Source organism: Antechinus flavipes, chromosome 6 (assembly GCF_016432865.1).
Source record: "Antechinus flavipes isolate AdamAnt ecotype Samford, QLD, Australia chromosome 6, AdamAnt_v2, whole genome shotgun sequence".
Lineage (NCBI taxonomy): Eukaryota > Metazoa > Chordata > Mammalia > Dasyuromorphia > Dasyuridae > Antechinus > Antechinus flavipes.
In genome coordinates, this window is record NC_067403.1 from 250,487,785 (window position 1) to 250,504,097 (window position 16,313).

The 16,313-nt window shown below is 34.9% G+C and overlaps 3 protein-coding genes across 3 annotated transcripts in view; all 3 read left to right on the forward strand.

Moving 5' to 3' along the window:
* Window positions 1-1,011: 1,011 nt before the first annotated feature.
* Window positions 1,012-2,074, forward strand: LOC127541647 (olfactory receptor 14I1-like). Its single transcript, XM_051966866.1, has one exon. The coding sequence runs from the start codon at window positions 1,121-1,123 to the stop codon at window positions 2,072-2,074; it is 954 nt and encodes a 317-aa protein (XP_051822826.1). The 5' UTR covers window positions 1,012-1,120.
* Window positions 2,075-11,962: 9,888 nt separating this feature from the next.
* On the forward strand, window positions 11,963-12,910 carry LOC127541648 (olfactory receptor 14I1-like). The gene has a single exon (XM_051966867.1). It carries the CDS (start codon window positions 11,963-11,965, stop codon window positions 12,908-12,910), a length of 948 nt encoding a protein of 315 aa, XP_051822827.1.
* A 31-nt stretch (window positions 12,911-12,941) lies between these two features.
* The window catches only part of LOC127541649 (vomeronasal type-2 receptor 26-like), a 4,953-nt gene continuing 1,581 nt past the window's right edge, over window positions 12,942-16,313 (forward strand). Inside the window, exon 1 of the mRNA XM_051966868.1 lies at window positions 12,942-12,950. Within this exon, the coding sequence (XP_051822828.1) occupies window positions 12,942-12,950 (9 nt within the window). The remainder of the gene's footprint in view (window positions 12,951-16,313) is intronic.

A 16,313-nucleotide genomic window follows, 5' to 3' on the forward strand; every position in this document is an offset into this window, starting at 1 on the left:
TGGGACAGAGTAATTGAGCAGCTAGGTTGCACTATAAAGAGTGCTAGACCTGAAGTCAGGAAGACTCAATTTCATGAGTTCAAATATGACCTTAGATACTTCATTGGCAATGTCATCCCGGGTAAGTCATTCTTGTGTGCCTCAGTTCTTATCTGCAGAATGAGTTGAAGAAGTATATGGCAAACCAATCTAGTATCTTTGCTCAGAAAACCCCCAATGGGGTCATGGGAGAGTCAGAACTGAAAAAGTGATTTAACATCAACAGAGTATTCACTCTTGCTAGTATTATAGATATTGGCATTTTTTTAAATAAGAGAGAAACTGCATTTAGAGTCAGAATAATCAGTTTCAAGATCTAACTTTATTATTAATATTCTTTGTTACTTTGTGCAAAACAATGAATCAGTATGAGCCCTTATTTACTATTCTATGAATTAATATCCTCAGTAATATTAGGCTTAAATTGTGTAATATTTAAATGCTTTCAAACACCTTCCTGAATATAACTTATGAAATATGCAATAAATGTATGAATCTTTCCCTTATTCTAATCTTTCATTGTCTCTCTATGAAAGTTATAGATAGGTAAATATAGGCATAAAAATATATATATATACACACAAACACACATATATACAAATATACTTATTTATACATATTTATATATGTATACATTTATATGTATATATAAATATGTGATCATAAACATGTGTGTGTCTGTTTATGTGTGCACATGCTGACATGTATGAATCCTATTTCCACCCTTAATGGTGATAACCTTCTTTATTATCTTTGTAGTGGTTATCATTCACTTTCCTAATGTTCATCATGTATAACTTCTGGATATTCTACAGGATTAAGTATTTAAAACTCTGTTCCAGAACTATTGGATGCAGCTTTGTCTTCAGCTCATTTTGGCCTAAAATATAGTTTAATTTTGCTTTTGTTCAGGCTTAAGGTTCTATCTAAATAAGTATTTTAATAATTAAACATAATTTAAAAATTAAAAAAATAAAAAAAAGAATTAAAAAAGAATTAAAATTCTTTCTCAGTTTCAACACATTTTTACTGCTACTCATTGGGTTATTTATTTTCAGTTAAATCACAGCACTGCAGCAGGATGGGCAACTTGTCAATCATCACAGAATTCCTCCTCATGGAGTTTTCCAGCACACGGGAGCTGCAGGTCTTACACGCTGCGCTGTTCCTGCTGATTTACCTGGCAGCCCTCCTGGGGAATCTTCTCACCTGTGCTGCAATTATCACTGACCCACACCTTCACTGTCCTATGTATTTTTTCCTGAGTAAATTATCCCTGCTGGATATTGGCAACATCTCTGTCACGCTTCCTAAATTCATTGTGAATTCCCTGTGTGGCGTTCAGTCCCTGTCTCTCCTGGGATGTGCTGCCCAGATCTTCTTCTTTCTTCTTTTTGGAACAACAGAGTTTGCTTTGCTTGTGGCCATGTCCTATGACCGCTTCGTGGCCATCTGCCAGCCCCTCCACTATGGGATCATCATGACTCCAGCACGTTGCCTCTGGGCAGCAGCTGGCTCGTGGCTCAGTGGGCTTCTTTATTCAACTGTACACACAGGGAACATGTTCCGCCTGCCCTTCTCAGGATCCAATGTGATCCATCAGTTTTTCTGTGACATCCCTCATGTCTTGAAAGTGTCAACCTCTGATGTGTTTAATACTGAGTTTATATTAATTGTAGCAAGCTTGTGCTGTTTGTCATGCTGCTTTGCCTTTTTAATCGCATCCTACGCTCGCATCTTCTCCAGTGTGCTCAAGATTCCTTCTGTGGAAGGGCGCTACAAGGCCATTTCCACATGTTCCCCTCAGTTGATAATCCTCATGCTATTTCTCATTTCTATAATGATTGCTGTTCTCAAGGACACATCAGACACATCACCTGTCCAAAACCTTTTAGTTGCAATGGCTTATACAACAATACCTCCCCTGCTGAACCCTCTCATCTATAGTCTGAGGAACCAGAAGGTCACAGCTGCCATGGGCAAGATGATCAAAAGGATATTTCCCCACACTTCCTTGAAAATATTAAAAAGTTGAAAAGCATACATTTAGGTTGTCAAATGTGCGAGGTGACACATTAGGTAATGTAGAAAAGACACCAGAAAACAGCATCATCTAGGAAAATGCCTCATTAGGGGAAATATTACATTGAGCAGAATGAATCAGTCATTTATTTTAGCATAATTTGAACCAACTTGTAAGTGCTTATTGGCTATAGTGGAATAATCATGACACTAACCCATTGTCTCTGGGCAACATTGTCCTCAGAGGAATGGATGGAACACTCATTGATCCCCTGAGGGACCAGTAGATTAGCTTAACCAAAAGCAGCCATCAAGATGGTTGTGTTGTTTCTACCCTCGATATGAATCTTGTCTTGTCACTTCCATTTCATGTTTTTGTTTCCCTTTATCTTTATGATGTTAACAATCATCTCCTTCTTTGCATGTTGAAGACATAATCCTCATTCCCAACAGTACATATATATACACATTCATGTGAAAGGCATGTGCACTTCAACACACACATTTGCATACACATGTGTGTTGCCTGCTCTAGTTTTCTGGGTGGGAATTTAAACTTTTTGTTCCTTAATTTGCTCATTTGTAACATGACATACTTGGCTTGATGATCTCTATATTGTCTCCATCTACAATTTTTAGTTATGATTTTGCAAAAAATTTTTTCTTATATATTAAGCTGGGATTAATATTCAATACATGTAACATTATACATTATGTGTCTTTTCCCCTCATGTTCTTATTGTATTTAATTTTCTACTGCACCTAGACAAATAAATTCCTTATCTCCTTTGGTAGATTCTCTGTTCACTTTCCAATAGCATATATCCAGGGCAAGTGATACCAATATTGGTTCCCTTGAAGTGATCATGTGTATGAAATTACTATTGTACAAAATATGCTGAATGGCTTCTAGTTCATGGAGTTTGTCCAGTCTGAAGTTGAAAAATACAAACACCTCAGGGATCAATTATTTAAGCTAATTAGGGCTTTGTTAAATTCCTTGGTGACACAGATATTTTCATTTTTGTCTTTATATACTTAGCACTTTTTTTTTAGCTAGAATAGGTGCTTCATAAACTATTGTATATTAATTTCAAATTTCTTGAGAACTGAAGCCTTCTTCTATTTAACTTTTTATTTATGCACACACACACAGACACACAGACACACAGACACACGGACACACAGACACACAGACACACATATATAGATCACTACCACCCAATATAACATTTATTTCATGGAGGCCATTGATGAAAACTTGACTAATTGGAGAAGAGAGAAATAGAGAGGTAGGAGAAGAGATGGGGGGAGAGACAGAGAGAGAGAGGGACAAGTGAAAAGAAGAAGAGAGGGACAGAGGGAGTGAGGAACAGAGGTAGTAGGGAGAAGGAGAGAGGCACAGAGGGAGAGAGGAACAGAGGAAGAGGAGAGGGAGAGAGGAAGATTGAGATTGTAGTACGAATTATTATTATTATTGTTATTATTATTAAATGATCATGAGTTAGATGGCAAAGTAAAGGTAGGGATTCCATTAGCTCTCCTAAATTCCCCTCCAAACAACTTTAAAGTGATGCATAAAATATGAATCTACAATGGTATAAACAACAAAAATTTGGAGTAAGGAATTTTCCAGCCTGAGGCTGGGGAGAAGATTTGCCAGAAAGATATGTCTCATAAAGGTGATGGGTCAGGCTTGCAGTACAATTTGGAAGTCAAAACAGTGGGCCATGGGACTGGCTATTTTCTTTCTAGGTTTGGGGACAAAAACTCACTATTTAGCAAAACATGCTGGGAAAACTAGAATGTCTTTTTGCAAGATAATAGTATAGAACAACATCTTACATCATCTATCAAGATAAAGTGAAAGTAGGTACCTGATTTTTTTCATAAAGATAATACCATAAGCCAATTATAGGAACATGGAACATGGAATATTTTACTTTTCAATCTTTGAAGAAGTGAAGAACTTATGACCAAACAAGAGATATATGAATTCATGAAATTCAAAATGGATAAATTTAGATTATATGAAATTAAGACAATTTTTTGCACAAACAAAACAAATGCAACTAAGATAATGAGGAAAACAGAGACATGGAAAATAATTTTTACAACTGGTGTTTCTGTAAAAGGCCTCATTTCTAAAATATATAGTGTGGTGAATCAAATTGATAAGAATACAAATCCTTCCCTCCATTAGTAAATAGTGAAAGATGTGAACAGACAGTTTTCACATGAAGAATTTAAAGCTATTAATAATCATATGACTAATGCTCTAAATCACCATTGATTAGAAAGATGCAAATTAAAACAACTCTGTGGTACCACTTAACACCTCATAGATTGACTTATGATAAAAAAAGGAAAATGCTAACATTTGAATGAGTTTCGAAAAAAAAAAACTAATTCAGTGTTAACTGTGAACTGATGTGACTATTTTGAAGAACAATTTGGAAGTATACCCAAAGAGTTATAAAACTCTGCATACCCTTTGATCTTCTCTTATCACAACCTTGATCTATATGCCAAAGATATTTTTAAAATGAGGGAGGGGAAGGACTTATTTGTATAAAAATATTTGTGGTGTTGGCAAAAAATTGGAAATGCCCATCAATAGGGGAATGACTTAACAAGTTGTGGTATAAAATTGTAAAAGAAAAATAATGAGTAGGATAATCTTAGAAAAACCTGGAAATATTTACATGAACTTATACAAAGTTAAGTGAACAAACCATGAAAACATTGGACACACCATCAGGAATAATATAACATGATCAACTATATTATGTTCAACAATACAATGCTCCAAGAACATATGATTAAAAATGCAATACATATCCAAAGAAAGAAATATTTGCAGATCAGAGTAAACAACAATTCACCTTATTTCTTTTGTTCTTTTTTGGTTTCTATTTTCTTTCATGAAATTATTAACACTGAAATATATTTTTTGTAATGTTCTGCTTTGGTTTTCTTGGAGGTCTTTGGGGCAGCCTTCCTTTTAGCAGATTAATCACCATAAGAATAGCCAGGTGTTAAAAGTCCAAATCCTTTATTGTCTCCTTCAAAGTCTTGTCTCCTTCAAAGTCTTGTCTCCTTGTCTGGGGCTTCAGCTAGCTTTCTTAGAGGCCTTCTGGAGTCTTGGTTTCAGTGGAGAAGTGCAGGAGGCCAGGCCAGCCACCATAAGGCTCATGAAGATGGAAATGAATCTCTCTTTCCTTTTTCTGAGAGCTTGACCTCCTGGTTTATATGCTCTACAATGAGTATAAATCAATCATCATATCACTAGGAAACCATTATTTGTTGTAAGATTAAATCAATCATACCAAATTTAAAGAACTATTAAGCACCATGCTAAACTAGATAACCATTGTCTCTTCAGTTTTACTGACTTAACATCTTGTAAGAATCCTTGTTTCAGAGTTCTGGCCCATAACAATTTTTCATAATCACAAATATAAAAACTCTATGAAATTGCTTATCATCTCAGGAAGAGGTTATGAATGGGAGGGAGGAAGAGAACTGGGAACTCCTGCGACATCAAGTTGTTCTGACATCTAGCTCTCTGGGAAAGGCAAAATTAGATGATATATTCTGAGTGACAAGTAGTGGAAAAATTAAGTGTATTGATACTTTAAAAAATTTGGATTGTTTTTTTTATTAATATGTAAAATGAGATACTAATGAGATATTGTTATTCAGTCATTTTCCAATATGGTCATATGAAAAGAATTTCTAGATCATGGTAGATTAGAGAAATGAAATTAAAACCCCCAAACTCTGAGGAACCATAATCATGTTTACATGATAGAAAGGCAAAGTTACAAATGCAGGAAGGGATATGGAAAAATAGAGATACTAATGTACTACTGATTGAGTTGTGAACTGGTTACACCATCCTAGGAAATAATTTGGAGCTATCCTTAACAGTCTCTATAACTGTGCATAATATCAATTTCACTTATAGTAATACTTCATAAAGAAATCAAAGAAAAAATGGAAAGGACTGATATATACAAACATATTTATAGCAGTTGTTTTTGTGATGGCAAAGAATTAGATATTGAAGGAATGCCCATCAATTGAGAAATAGCTGAATTAGTTGTCCTATATATAGATTTTGATGCAATACTATTGTTCTTTAAGATAAGATTAGAAGGATGGATTTAGGGCAAAAAACCCACCTAGTAACTTAAATGATGGATGTAGAGTAAACTGAGCAGAATCAGAAAACAGTAATTTTTAAAAAATTATTTATTTACTTTTAACATTTAAATAATAGAGTTCTAGCTCATCTTTCTCATTCCAGTCCTTTCCCTGGCTGCTGGAAAATGCTAACAATATGATATCAATGTAAAATCATGCAAGAAATAGATCCATATTGCCATTTCCCCAAAAGGAAGAAAAATAAGAAAGTGATAACAATTTATTTCAACTTGCATTTAAGAGATAAAAATTTCTTTCTTTGGAGTTGGATAGCATCTTTCATCACGAGTTCATTTAAAATCATCTTGGATCTTTTATTGATGAAAGTCATTAATTTCACAATTATCATTGAATATTGCTTTTACTGTGGACAGTCATTCTATGGTTTAGCTGACTTCACTTTGCAGCACTACATAGAAATTTTCCCATGGTTTTCTGAAACCTCTCCCTTCATCATTTCTCTTAGCACCCTATTTCTCCATCGCACTCATATGCACAGCTTGTTGTCATTCCTCAATTGATGGCAGTCCCTCAATTTCCAATTCTTTACCAGAATAAAAGAGCATCTAAAATATTTTTGTACACATAAGTCCTTCTCCTTTTCCTTTGATCTCTTTGGTGTACATACCTAAAAAAGGAATGTTTAATACAATTTTAAAAGTAAATTGGGAATTCTGAATAAAAGAATTAAACATTTGAAATTAATTCTTTATGAAATCAAGTTAACCTGTGAGATTGACTTAACTATACTAGTCACATCTTGTTATTAGTCTCTACTCCTCTAATTGGAGGGCAAAATCATGACCTGTAAAAGTTGCCAATAATGGGACAATCCAACACAGTCTTTTCAGTTCCTACTAGATACACTGTCTTTGCACTTCTTCTTCATACCCTTGTTCTACGTTCTGTCCACCTTCCTTCCTCCCCCAATTTCCTTCACACTTAACAGTGTACCTGGCATTTAATAGGCATTCAATAAATATTTATTGACTATTGACTAAGACCTTCATGGGCTGAGACACTCCCAGTAGCCTATATTTTATGACTGATATTTTAATAAGGCTAAAAGGAGAACATTTTTCATTATATTGCTTAAAATAGATTCTATTTTATCTAATTATTCTCAAGAGATGGGTCAGATAATCCTTGTATACAAGAATATGATGATGTTTACATTGAATACTCTGGTGATTTCTCAACACCTTCCCTAAAAGACAGTAGGCAGTCAATATATTCCACCAAGTTCTACAACTTACGAATCATCAAAATCTCCACAATGCTTGCATGTTAACAGATTTAGAGTTGAACACCTTGCCATGTTTTTGAGTTTGCATATGAGAGTAGAATGAATTAGTGAGGAAAGTGATGCTTTCCAGATTATTTTTAGAAATACAGGTAAATAATCCAATGTCAATGGCAACATATGCTGTAACATATGCAGATCAGAACAAATAACACAGGTATTGTCAATTTTATGATGGTTACAATTTATTTTTCTTTGGACTGGTTTGTTTGCTCAGGTGCTTAATGTATGAACTTAAAATCATAGAGATTATCTCTCAATGATTCTTTTGTGTACAAGTTATTTTGACATCATAGTGTGGATAGTATGTCGGGGTGGAATTGAGTCCTTAGCCTAAATTCTGTTTCTGACTCCCTGAGCTATATAATCTTTTTGACTTTCCTTTGAGATATACTTCTATGTATCTGTTGTACATGCCTATTTCTTTTAAGTTCATTGCGGGCAGGGCAGCCTTTGCCTTTCTTTGTAACCCTAGTATTAACCAAAGTCTCTGGGACTTAGTAGGCACTTAATAAGTGCTTATTAAATTATTGTAACTTGTCTATGCGTAAGCCTCAGACTCTGAGTCCCCATTGCATTCCTGTAACATGTGCACAGTATTATCTTTGTAGTTCACAGAATCATGTTGAATCTCATCAGAGATGATAAATATATCTATATCTATATAAAACATACTTTGTGAATATCAAAAGTCCCATGAAGATATGTCATAATTATTGTTCTTATCTATGCTCATAGACCCCAGTCCTACCTTCTATTTTATGCAAAATTGTAATGCTGACCACAAGAAGTGTTGGGCAAGAGGGACAATTTCTTGCTGCACTTTATCTGCAGCTTAATTTTTATAATAGAGTATTATATAAATTACTGGAACACTATATTACTGTATCAGTGCTAACCACCTCTCTATTTCCTCCATCCTCTCAGCTTTAATTTAATTTTTGTTGGAGAAAAGATTGTCTGTACTTTTGAATAAATCCACTAGAGTGAGTGCTTAATTTGGAAGTAGAAGGGAATTATTCAATCTTGAATTTTTTATTTAAAATTGGGAAACAGAGTCAAATAACTCAATGTCTCTTTTCTTCCTTTGTAAATAAAGCACTTGAACAATTGATCTCTAAGCTTCCTTCTAGTTTTGAATTTCGGCTTCTATGATCATGTTTCAAAGAGACAGTCAGATAAAGAGGATCTCAGCAATCAGTGGCTCTTTCCAGTGGAGGTCACTTTTGAATGACTTGAAGTAGATATTAGCTAGTAGATCTCCTAATTTCTTCTAACTGGAAAATGAACTTTTATCTGTGTAGGAAATAAAGCAAATATTGCTTATTTATCAGTGAAAATTAAAAGTAGGAGACTGATGATATAAACTGGAATCATCTACATTTGTATTGTGTCATATTATCTTCTGAGAATTGCAGGGCTCTAACATCTTTTTCAGTTTTGGCTATAGAGGGGTAAAAAGAAAATGGAGCACAACAATACATATTTTGTTTATGTATCTGTAAGCACACTGTTTATGTATCTGTAAATATGTTAACATTTATAGGTTTATGCTTATTATATGTGAATGTGTATATATATAATTGGAAGGTAAATTATGCTAAGTCATTAAGGGCACTGAACTTTGGCAATGCCTTTCAAATGTTCAAAATATGAGACTAAATGATAGGATATTTGGAAGGTTGGAGAATTAATTCTAATGTTGATATGGCAATTCAGTTTTGTGGGAAAGTTGGGAAAGAGACTGAGATCTAGGAGAATATTTCTAAGTGGAAGAAAGATATAGATCTATGTATCTATGTATCTATCCATCCACCCATCCATCCATCCTTTCAGCCATTCATCAATCCATCTTTTTATTATCTCACTATGTCTATATTGATCATTTCTATACATACATACGTACATATATATGAGTATATAAACTGTCATCTACATAAAATACATACAATATATATTTCTTTTCATATAACACATGTATTTATAGATATATACATATATGTATTTCTATATATCACTGCCACATTATCTCTATGATTGTTTATAGCATCCATCTACATATCTAAGCCATTTATTTCTCTATCATATATCTCTCAGCATGTGTATTTGTATATCCATATATCTAATTCTACCTCTACTTCCTATTTCTCTATCCCTGTAATCTCCAATTTTACTTGTACCTCTATCTCTGTGTTGCCCACTTATATTAGCAGACATAGTTTTCTCTCCAGCATGTCTCTGTAGAAATAAAATCACAGCCCCATTCCTAATACTTTTTCAGTCATTTTTCAAAGTCAATTAGCTATCCCTAATATATAATATAGTCCCATAATTAGCTATTAGTTCATCCATATAGTAACTGACCTGGATAAATAGATTCCTTTCACATAATAAGAAATAGTATGTAGAGATAATAGCAATCATAAAAGTTGATTTTTCTAGGGGCAGTGTAGATTATATTGTCCAAAGCACTAATTTAATAGATGCTCGGCCTGATGCCAAAAGGGAGAGACAAAAAAGGTAAAACTAAAGGTGAAATGCCTAAGAAGGGGTAAAATCAACTCTAAAAATCAGATCTCTCAAATCATAAAAGTTGATTTTTCTAGGGGCAGTGCTGATTATATTGTCCAAAGCACTAATTTAATAGATGCTTGGCCTGATGCCAAAAGGGAGAGACAAAAAAGGTAAACTAAAGGTGAAATGCCTAAGAAGGGGTAAAATCACCTCTAAAAATCAGATCTCTTTAATTTCTGCTTCCATCATCTAATCATCAAAGATGAAAGATCATGGTAGTTTGTTTTTTTCTGACTTGGGGAAAGATGCCTTTCTGGAAAAAGGAGAAACTTTACCCAGCTTATTTACAGAGAAGATACTCATTGAGTGATGATAAAAAGGGAATTTATTAGGTAGGGATTTTCACTCTTAAGAACAAAAAAGGCTTCTGCCAACCATTCAAGTTTGGGGGCAGAAATGGGACATATGTTGCTTTTCTAAAAACAAAGCCACAATTGGGGATAGTCTTATCAAGAATGAAGATGCCCATTGAAACAGTAAAACGTTAACCAATTGTTTACTTGTAAACTCAGAATCAGAGATTTCGAAATACCTGGAAAGTGCATAAAGGCGTGGACCCCAGAGATGAGTTTAGCAAAGAAAATAAATAGAAATATAAAGAATTTTGGAAGTGATGACATTTCTACTCTCTCACATTCTTTTTAGTTTAAGCCTGTGACATAAATCTTAAACTACATATATATTAGTAATTTGAATATGGGACAGAGTAATTCAGCAGCAAGATAGCACTATAAAGAATGCTAGACCTGAAGTCAGGAAGACTCCATTTCATGAGTTCAAATCTGACCTTAGATACTTCATTGGCAATATCATCCCGGGCAAGTCAATATTGTGTGCCTCAGTTCTTATCTGGAGAATGAGTTGAAGAAGTATATGGCAAACCAATCTAGTATCTTTGCTCAGAAAATCCCCATGGGGTCATGGGAGAGTCAGAACTGAAAAAGTGATTTAACATCAACAGAGTATTCACTATTGCTAGTATTATAGATATTGGCATTTTTTTTAAATAAGAGAGAAACTGCATTTAGAGTCAGAATAATCAGTTTCAAGATCTAACTTTATTATTAATATTCTTTGTTACTTCATACAAAACAATGAATCAGTATGAGCCCTTATTTACTATTCCATGAATTAATATCCTCAGTAATATTAGCTTAAATTGTGTAATATTTAAATACTTTCAAACACCTTCCTGAATATAACTTATGAAATATGCAATAAATGTATGAGTCTTTTCCTTATTCTAATCTTTCATTGTCTCTCTATGAAATTTATAGATAGGTAAGTATAGGCATAAATACATATATATATATATATATACCCCCACACACATATATACTAATGGATATATACAAATACTTATTTATACATACACATATTTATATATTTATACATAAATATGTGATCATAAACATGTGTGTGTCTGTTTATGTGTTCACATGCTGACATGCATGAATTCTATTTCCACCCTTAGTGGTGATAGCCTTTTTTATTATCTTTGTAGTGGTATCATTCACTTTCCTAATGTTCATCATGTATAACTTCTGGATATTCTACAGGATTAAGTATTTAAAACTCTGTTCCAGAACTATTGGATGCAGCTCTGTCTTCAGCTCATTTTGGACTAAAATATAGTTTAATTTTGCTTTTGTTCAGCCTTAAGGTTCTATCTAAATAAGTATTTTAATAATTAAAAACAATTTAAAAATTAAAAAAAGAATAAAAAAGAATTAAAATTCTTTCTCATTTTCAACACATTTTTACTGCTACTCATTGGGTTATTTATTTTCAGTTAAATTACAGCACTGCAGCAGGATGGGCAACTTGTCAATCATCACAGAATTCCTCCTCATGGAGTTTTCCAGCACGCGTGAGCTGCAGGTCTTACACGCTGCGCTGTTCCTGCTGATTTACCTGGCAGCCCTCCTGGGGAATCTTCTCACCTGTGCTGCAATTATCACTGACCCACACCTTCACTGCCCAATGTATTTTTTCCTGAGTAAATTATCCCTGCTGGATATTGGAACCATCTCCGTCACGCTTCCTAAATTCATTGTGAATTCCTTGTGTGGTGTTCAGTCCCTGTCCCTCCTGGGATGTGCTGCACAAATTTTCTTCTTTCTTCTTTTTGGAACAACAGAGTTTGCTTTGCTTGTGGCCATGTCCTATGACCGCTTTGTGGCCATCTGCCAGCCCCTCCACTATGGTATCATCATGACTCCAGCACGTTGTCTCTGGGCAGCAGCTGGCTCATGGCTCAGCGGGCTTCTTTATTCAGCTATACACACAGGGAACATGTTCCGCCTGCCCTTCTCAGGATCCAATGTGATCCACCAGTTTTTCTGTGATATTCCTCATGTCTTGAAAGTCTCAGCCTCTGATGTGTTTAACACTGAGTTTATATTAATTGTAGTAAGTTTGTGCTGTTTGTCATGCTGCTTTGCCTTTTTAATCGCATCCTATGCTCGCATCTTCTCCAGTGTGCTTAAGATTCCTTCTGTGGAAGGGCGCTACAAGGCCATTTCCACATGTTCTCCTCAGTTGATAATCCTCATGCTATTTCTCCTTTCTATAATGATTGCTGTTCTCAGGGACACATCAGACACATCACCTATCCAAAATCTTTTAGTTGCAATGGCTTATACAACAATACCTCCCCTGCTGAACCCTCTCATCTATAGTCTGAGGAACCAGAAGGTCACAGCTGCCATGGGCAAGATGATCAAAAGGATAGTTTCCCCCTCAGTTCTTGGAAAGTATTAAAAAGTTGAAGATTGTGCACTGGGGCTGTAAAATGTGCAAGGTGATACTTTAGGTCATGTAGAAATGACACCAAAAATTGTATCACCCAGGAAAATACCTCTTTATCTTTAGATAAAATATTACATGGGATAGAATGAATCAGTCAATTATTTTAGTATAACTTTGAACCATACTGTAACTGGTCATTTTCTATAGTGGAATATTCATGACTCCAGCCCATGTCTTTGGGCAACTGTGCCCTCAGAGGAATGGTTGAAACACTCATCGATTAGCTTAACCAAAAGCAGCCATCAAAATGATTGTGTTGTTTCTACTCTTGATATGAACCTTGTCTTGTCACTTTCACTTCTTGTTTTTGTTTCCCTTTATCTTTATGATGGTAATGAGCTCTTTCTTTGCATGTTGAAGATATATTCCTCATTCCAAGTAGAAATAAATAGGCATACATATACAATTCATTCATGTAAACATATATGTGCAATACATGTGTTTGCACGCTCTATTTTCTGGGTGGGAATTTGAACTTTTTGTTCCTTAATTTGCTCATTTGTAAAATGACATGGTTGACTTGATGAACTCTATATTTCCTCTAAGGTTTTTAGCCATGATTTTGCCAAAATTTTTCCTTATACCTTAAGCTGGAATTAATACTCAATACATTTAACATTATACATTATTTGTCTTTTTAAGGTATGTATTACATTAATTTTCCATTACACCTAGATGAATAAATGCCTTATCTATCTTGGTGGATTCTCTCTTCACTTTCCCAATAGCATACATCTAAGTCAAATGGTACAAATAATGGTTGTCTTGAAGTGATCATGTATATTTCGTGGAGAAAGAACAAGAGATAGAGAGGAACAGAGGAAGAAGAAGAGAGGGAGATAGAGACAGAAACAGTAAAATAGAATGAAAGACAGAGATACAAAGAGAGAGACAAAGAGAGACAGACATATCGAAACAGAGAGTGCAATTGATAGAGACAGAAAGAGAAAGAGAGAGAGAGAGAGACAGAGAGAGACACACACACAGAGAAACAGATAGAGATAGAGGGAGAGAGATGGGGAGAGGAAGAGAGGGAAAGAGGCAGAGAGATGGAGAGGGGGAGAAAAGGAGAAAGAACAAGAGGTAGAGAGAAACAGAGGGAGAGGAAGAGAGGAAGAGAGAGATAGTAAAACAGAGCAAAAGACAGTGAGACAAAGAGAGACAGACAGACATCAAAAAAAGAGAAAGAGAGAGAGAAGGAAAGAGAGAGAAAAAAAGAGAGAAATCAAGAGAGAGAGTGACAGAGACAGAGAAAGAGAGTGCAGTATAAATAGTTGGATGAATGGATGGACAGGGAAGAGGCCTTTATTAAATGCTCATGAGTTAAATGGCAAAGTAATATAGGGCCTCCCCTTAGCTCTCCCAAATTTTCCTCTAAACAACTTTAAAGTAAGGCATAAAATCTGAGTCTAAAAGGCACAAATGACAAAAAAGTCAGGATAAAAGAATTTTCCATCCTGAGGCTGGAGAGGAGATTTGTAAAGGTTTCACAGGGGTGATGCTTAGACTTGGAATGCAGTGTAGACTGCAATTTGGAAACCAACAGTGGGCCATGGGATTTGCTATTTTTTTCTAGGTTTGGGAATAAGAACTCTTTAGCAAAATGTTCTAGGAAATCTGAAAAGTTTTTTTTTTTTTTTTGCCAAAAGCTCATTATAGAACATATCATCTATCAAGATAAAATAAAAATGGATACCTGATTTTCTCTTTTTTTTTAATTTTTTATTTAATAATTGCTTTATATTGACACTCGTTTCTGTTCCGATTTTTTTTCCCCTCCCTCCCTCCACCCCCTCCCCTAGATGGCAAGCAGTCCTTTATATGTTGGATATGTTGCAGTATATCCTAGATACAATATATGTTTGCAGAACCGAACAGTTCTCTTGTTGCATAGGGAGAATTGGATTCAGAGGGTATAAATAACCCGGGAAGAAAAACAAAAATGCAGATAGTTTACATTCGTTTCCCAGTGTTCTTTCTTTGGGTGTAGCTGCTTCTGTCCGTCATTTATCAATTGAAACTCAGGTCTCTTTGTCAAAGAAATCCACTTTCATCAAAATATGTCCTCATACAATATCGTTGTCGAAGTGTATAATGATCTCCTGGTTCTGCTCATTTCACTTAGCATCAGTTCATGTAAGTCTCGCCAGTCCTCTCTGTATTCATCCTGCTGGTCATTTCTTACAGAACAATAATATTCCATAACATTCATATACCACAATTTACCCAGCCATTCTCCAATGGATGGGCATCCATTCATTTTCCAGTTTCTAGCCACTACAAACAGGGCTGCTCCAAACATTTTGGCACATACAGGTCCCTTTCCCTTCTTTAGTATTTCTTTGGGATATAAGCCCAATAGAAACACTGCTGGATCATAGGGTATGCACAATTTGATAATTTTTTGGGCATAATTCCAGATTGCTCTCCAGAATGGTTGGATTCGTTCACAACTCCACCAACAATGCATTAGTGTCCCAGTTTTCCCGCATCCCCTCCAACATTCATCATTATTTTTTCCTGTCATCTTAGCCAATCTGACAGGTGTGTAGTGGTATCTCAGAGTTGTCTTAATTTGCATTTCTCTGATCAATAATGATTTGGAACACTCTTTCATATGGGTGGTAATAGTTTCAATTTCATCCTCTGAAAATTGTCTGTTCATATCCTTTGACCATTTATCAATTGGAGAATGGCTTGATTTCTTATAAATTTGAGTCAGTTCTCTATATATTTTGGAAATGAGGCCTTTATCAGAACCTTTAACTGTGAAGATGTTTTCCCGGTTTGTTGCTTCCCTTCTAATCTTGTTTGCATTAGTTTTATTTGTACAAAGGCTTTTTAATTTGATGTAATCAAAATTTTCTATTTTGTGATCAGTAATGGTCTCTAGTTCATCTTTGGTCACAAATTTCTTTCTCCTCCACAAGTCTGAGAGATAAACTATCCTATGTTCCTCTAATTTATTTATAATCTCGTTCTTTATGCCTAGGTCATGGACCCATTTTGATCTTATCTTGGTATATGGTGTTAAGTGTGGGTCCATGCCTAATTTCTGCCATACTAATTTCCAATTATCCCAGCAGTTTTTATCAAATAATGAATTCTTTTCCCAGAAGTTAGGGGCTTTGGGTTTGTCAAACACTAGATTGCTATAGTTGACTATTCTGTCTTGTGAACCTAGCCTTTTCCACTGATCCACTAATCTATTTCTTAGCCAATACCAAATGGTTTTGGTGACTGCTGCTTTAAGGAGCAATTATTTTGAAGGATTATTCAGGACACAATTTCAGACACAGAGTATGATTTGAAAACATCTTCAAGAAAACTTCAAAGAAAAATAAACCTGGGCAGA

Excerpts from the sequence above, each read along its gene's own strand:
- LOC127541647 (XM_051966866.1), top strand. The coding sequence starts at position 1,121 with ATGGGCAACTTGTCAATCATCACAGAATTCCTCCTCATGGAGTTTTCC.
- LOC127541648 (XM_051966867.1), top strand. The coding sequence starts at position 11,963 with ATGGGCAACTTGTCAATCATCACAGAATTCCTCCTCATGGAGTTTTCC.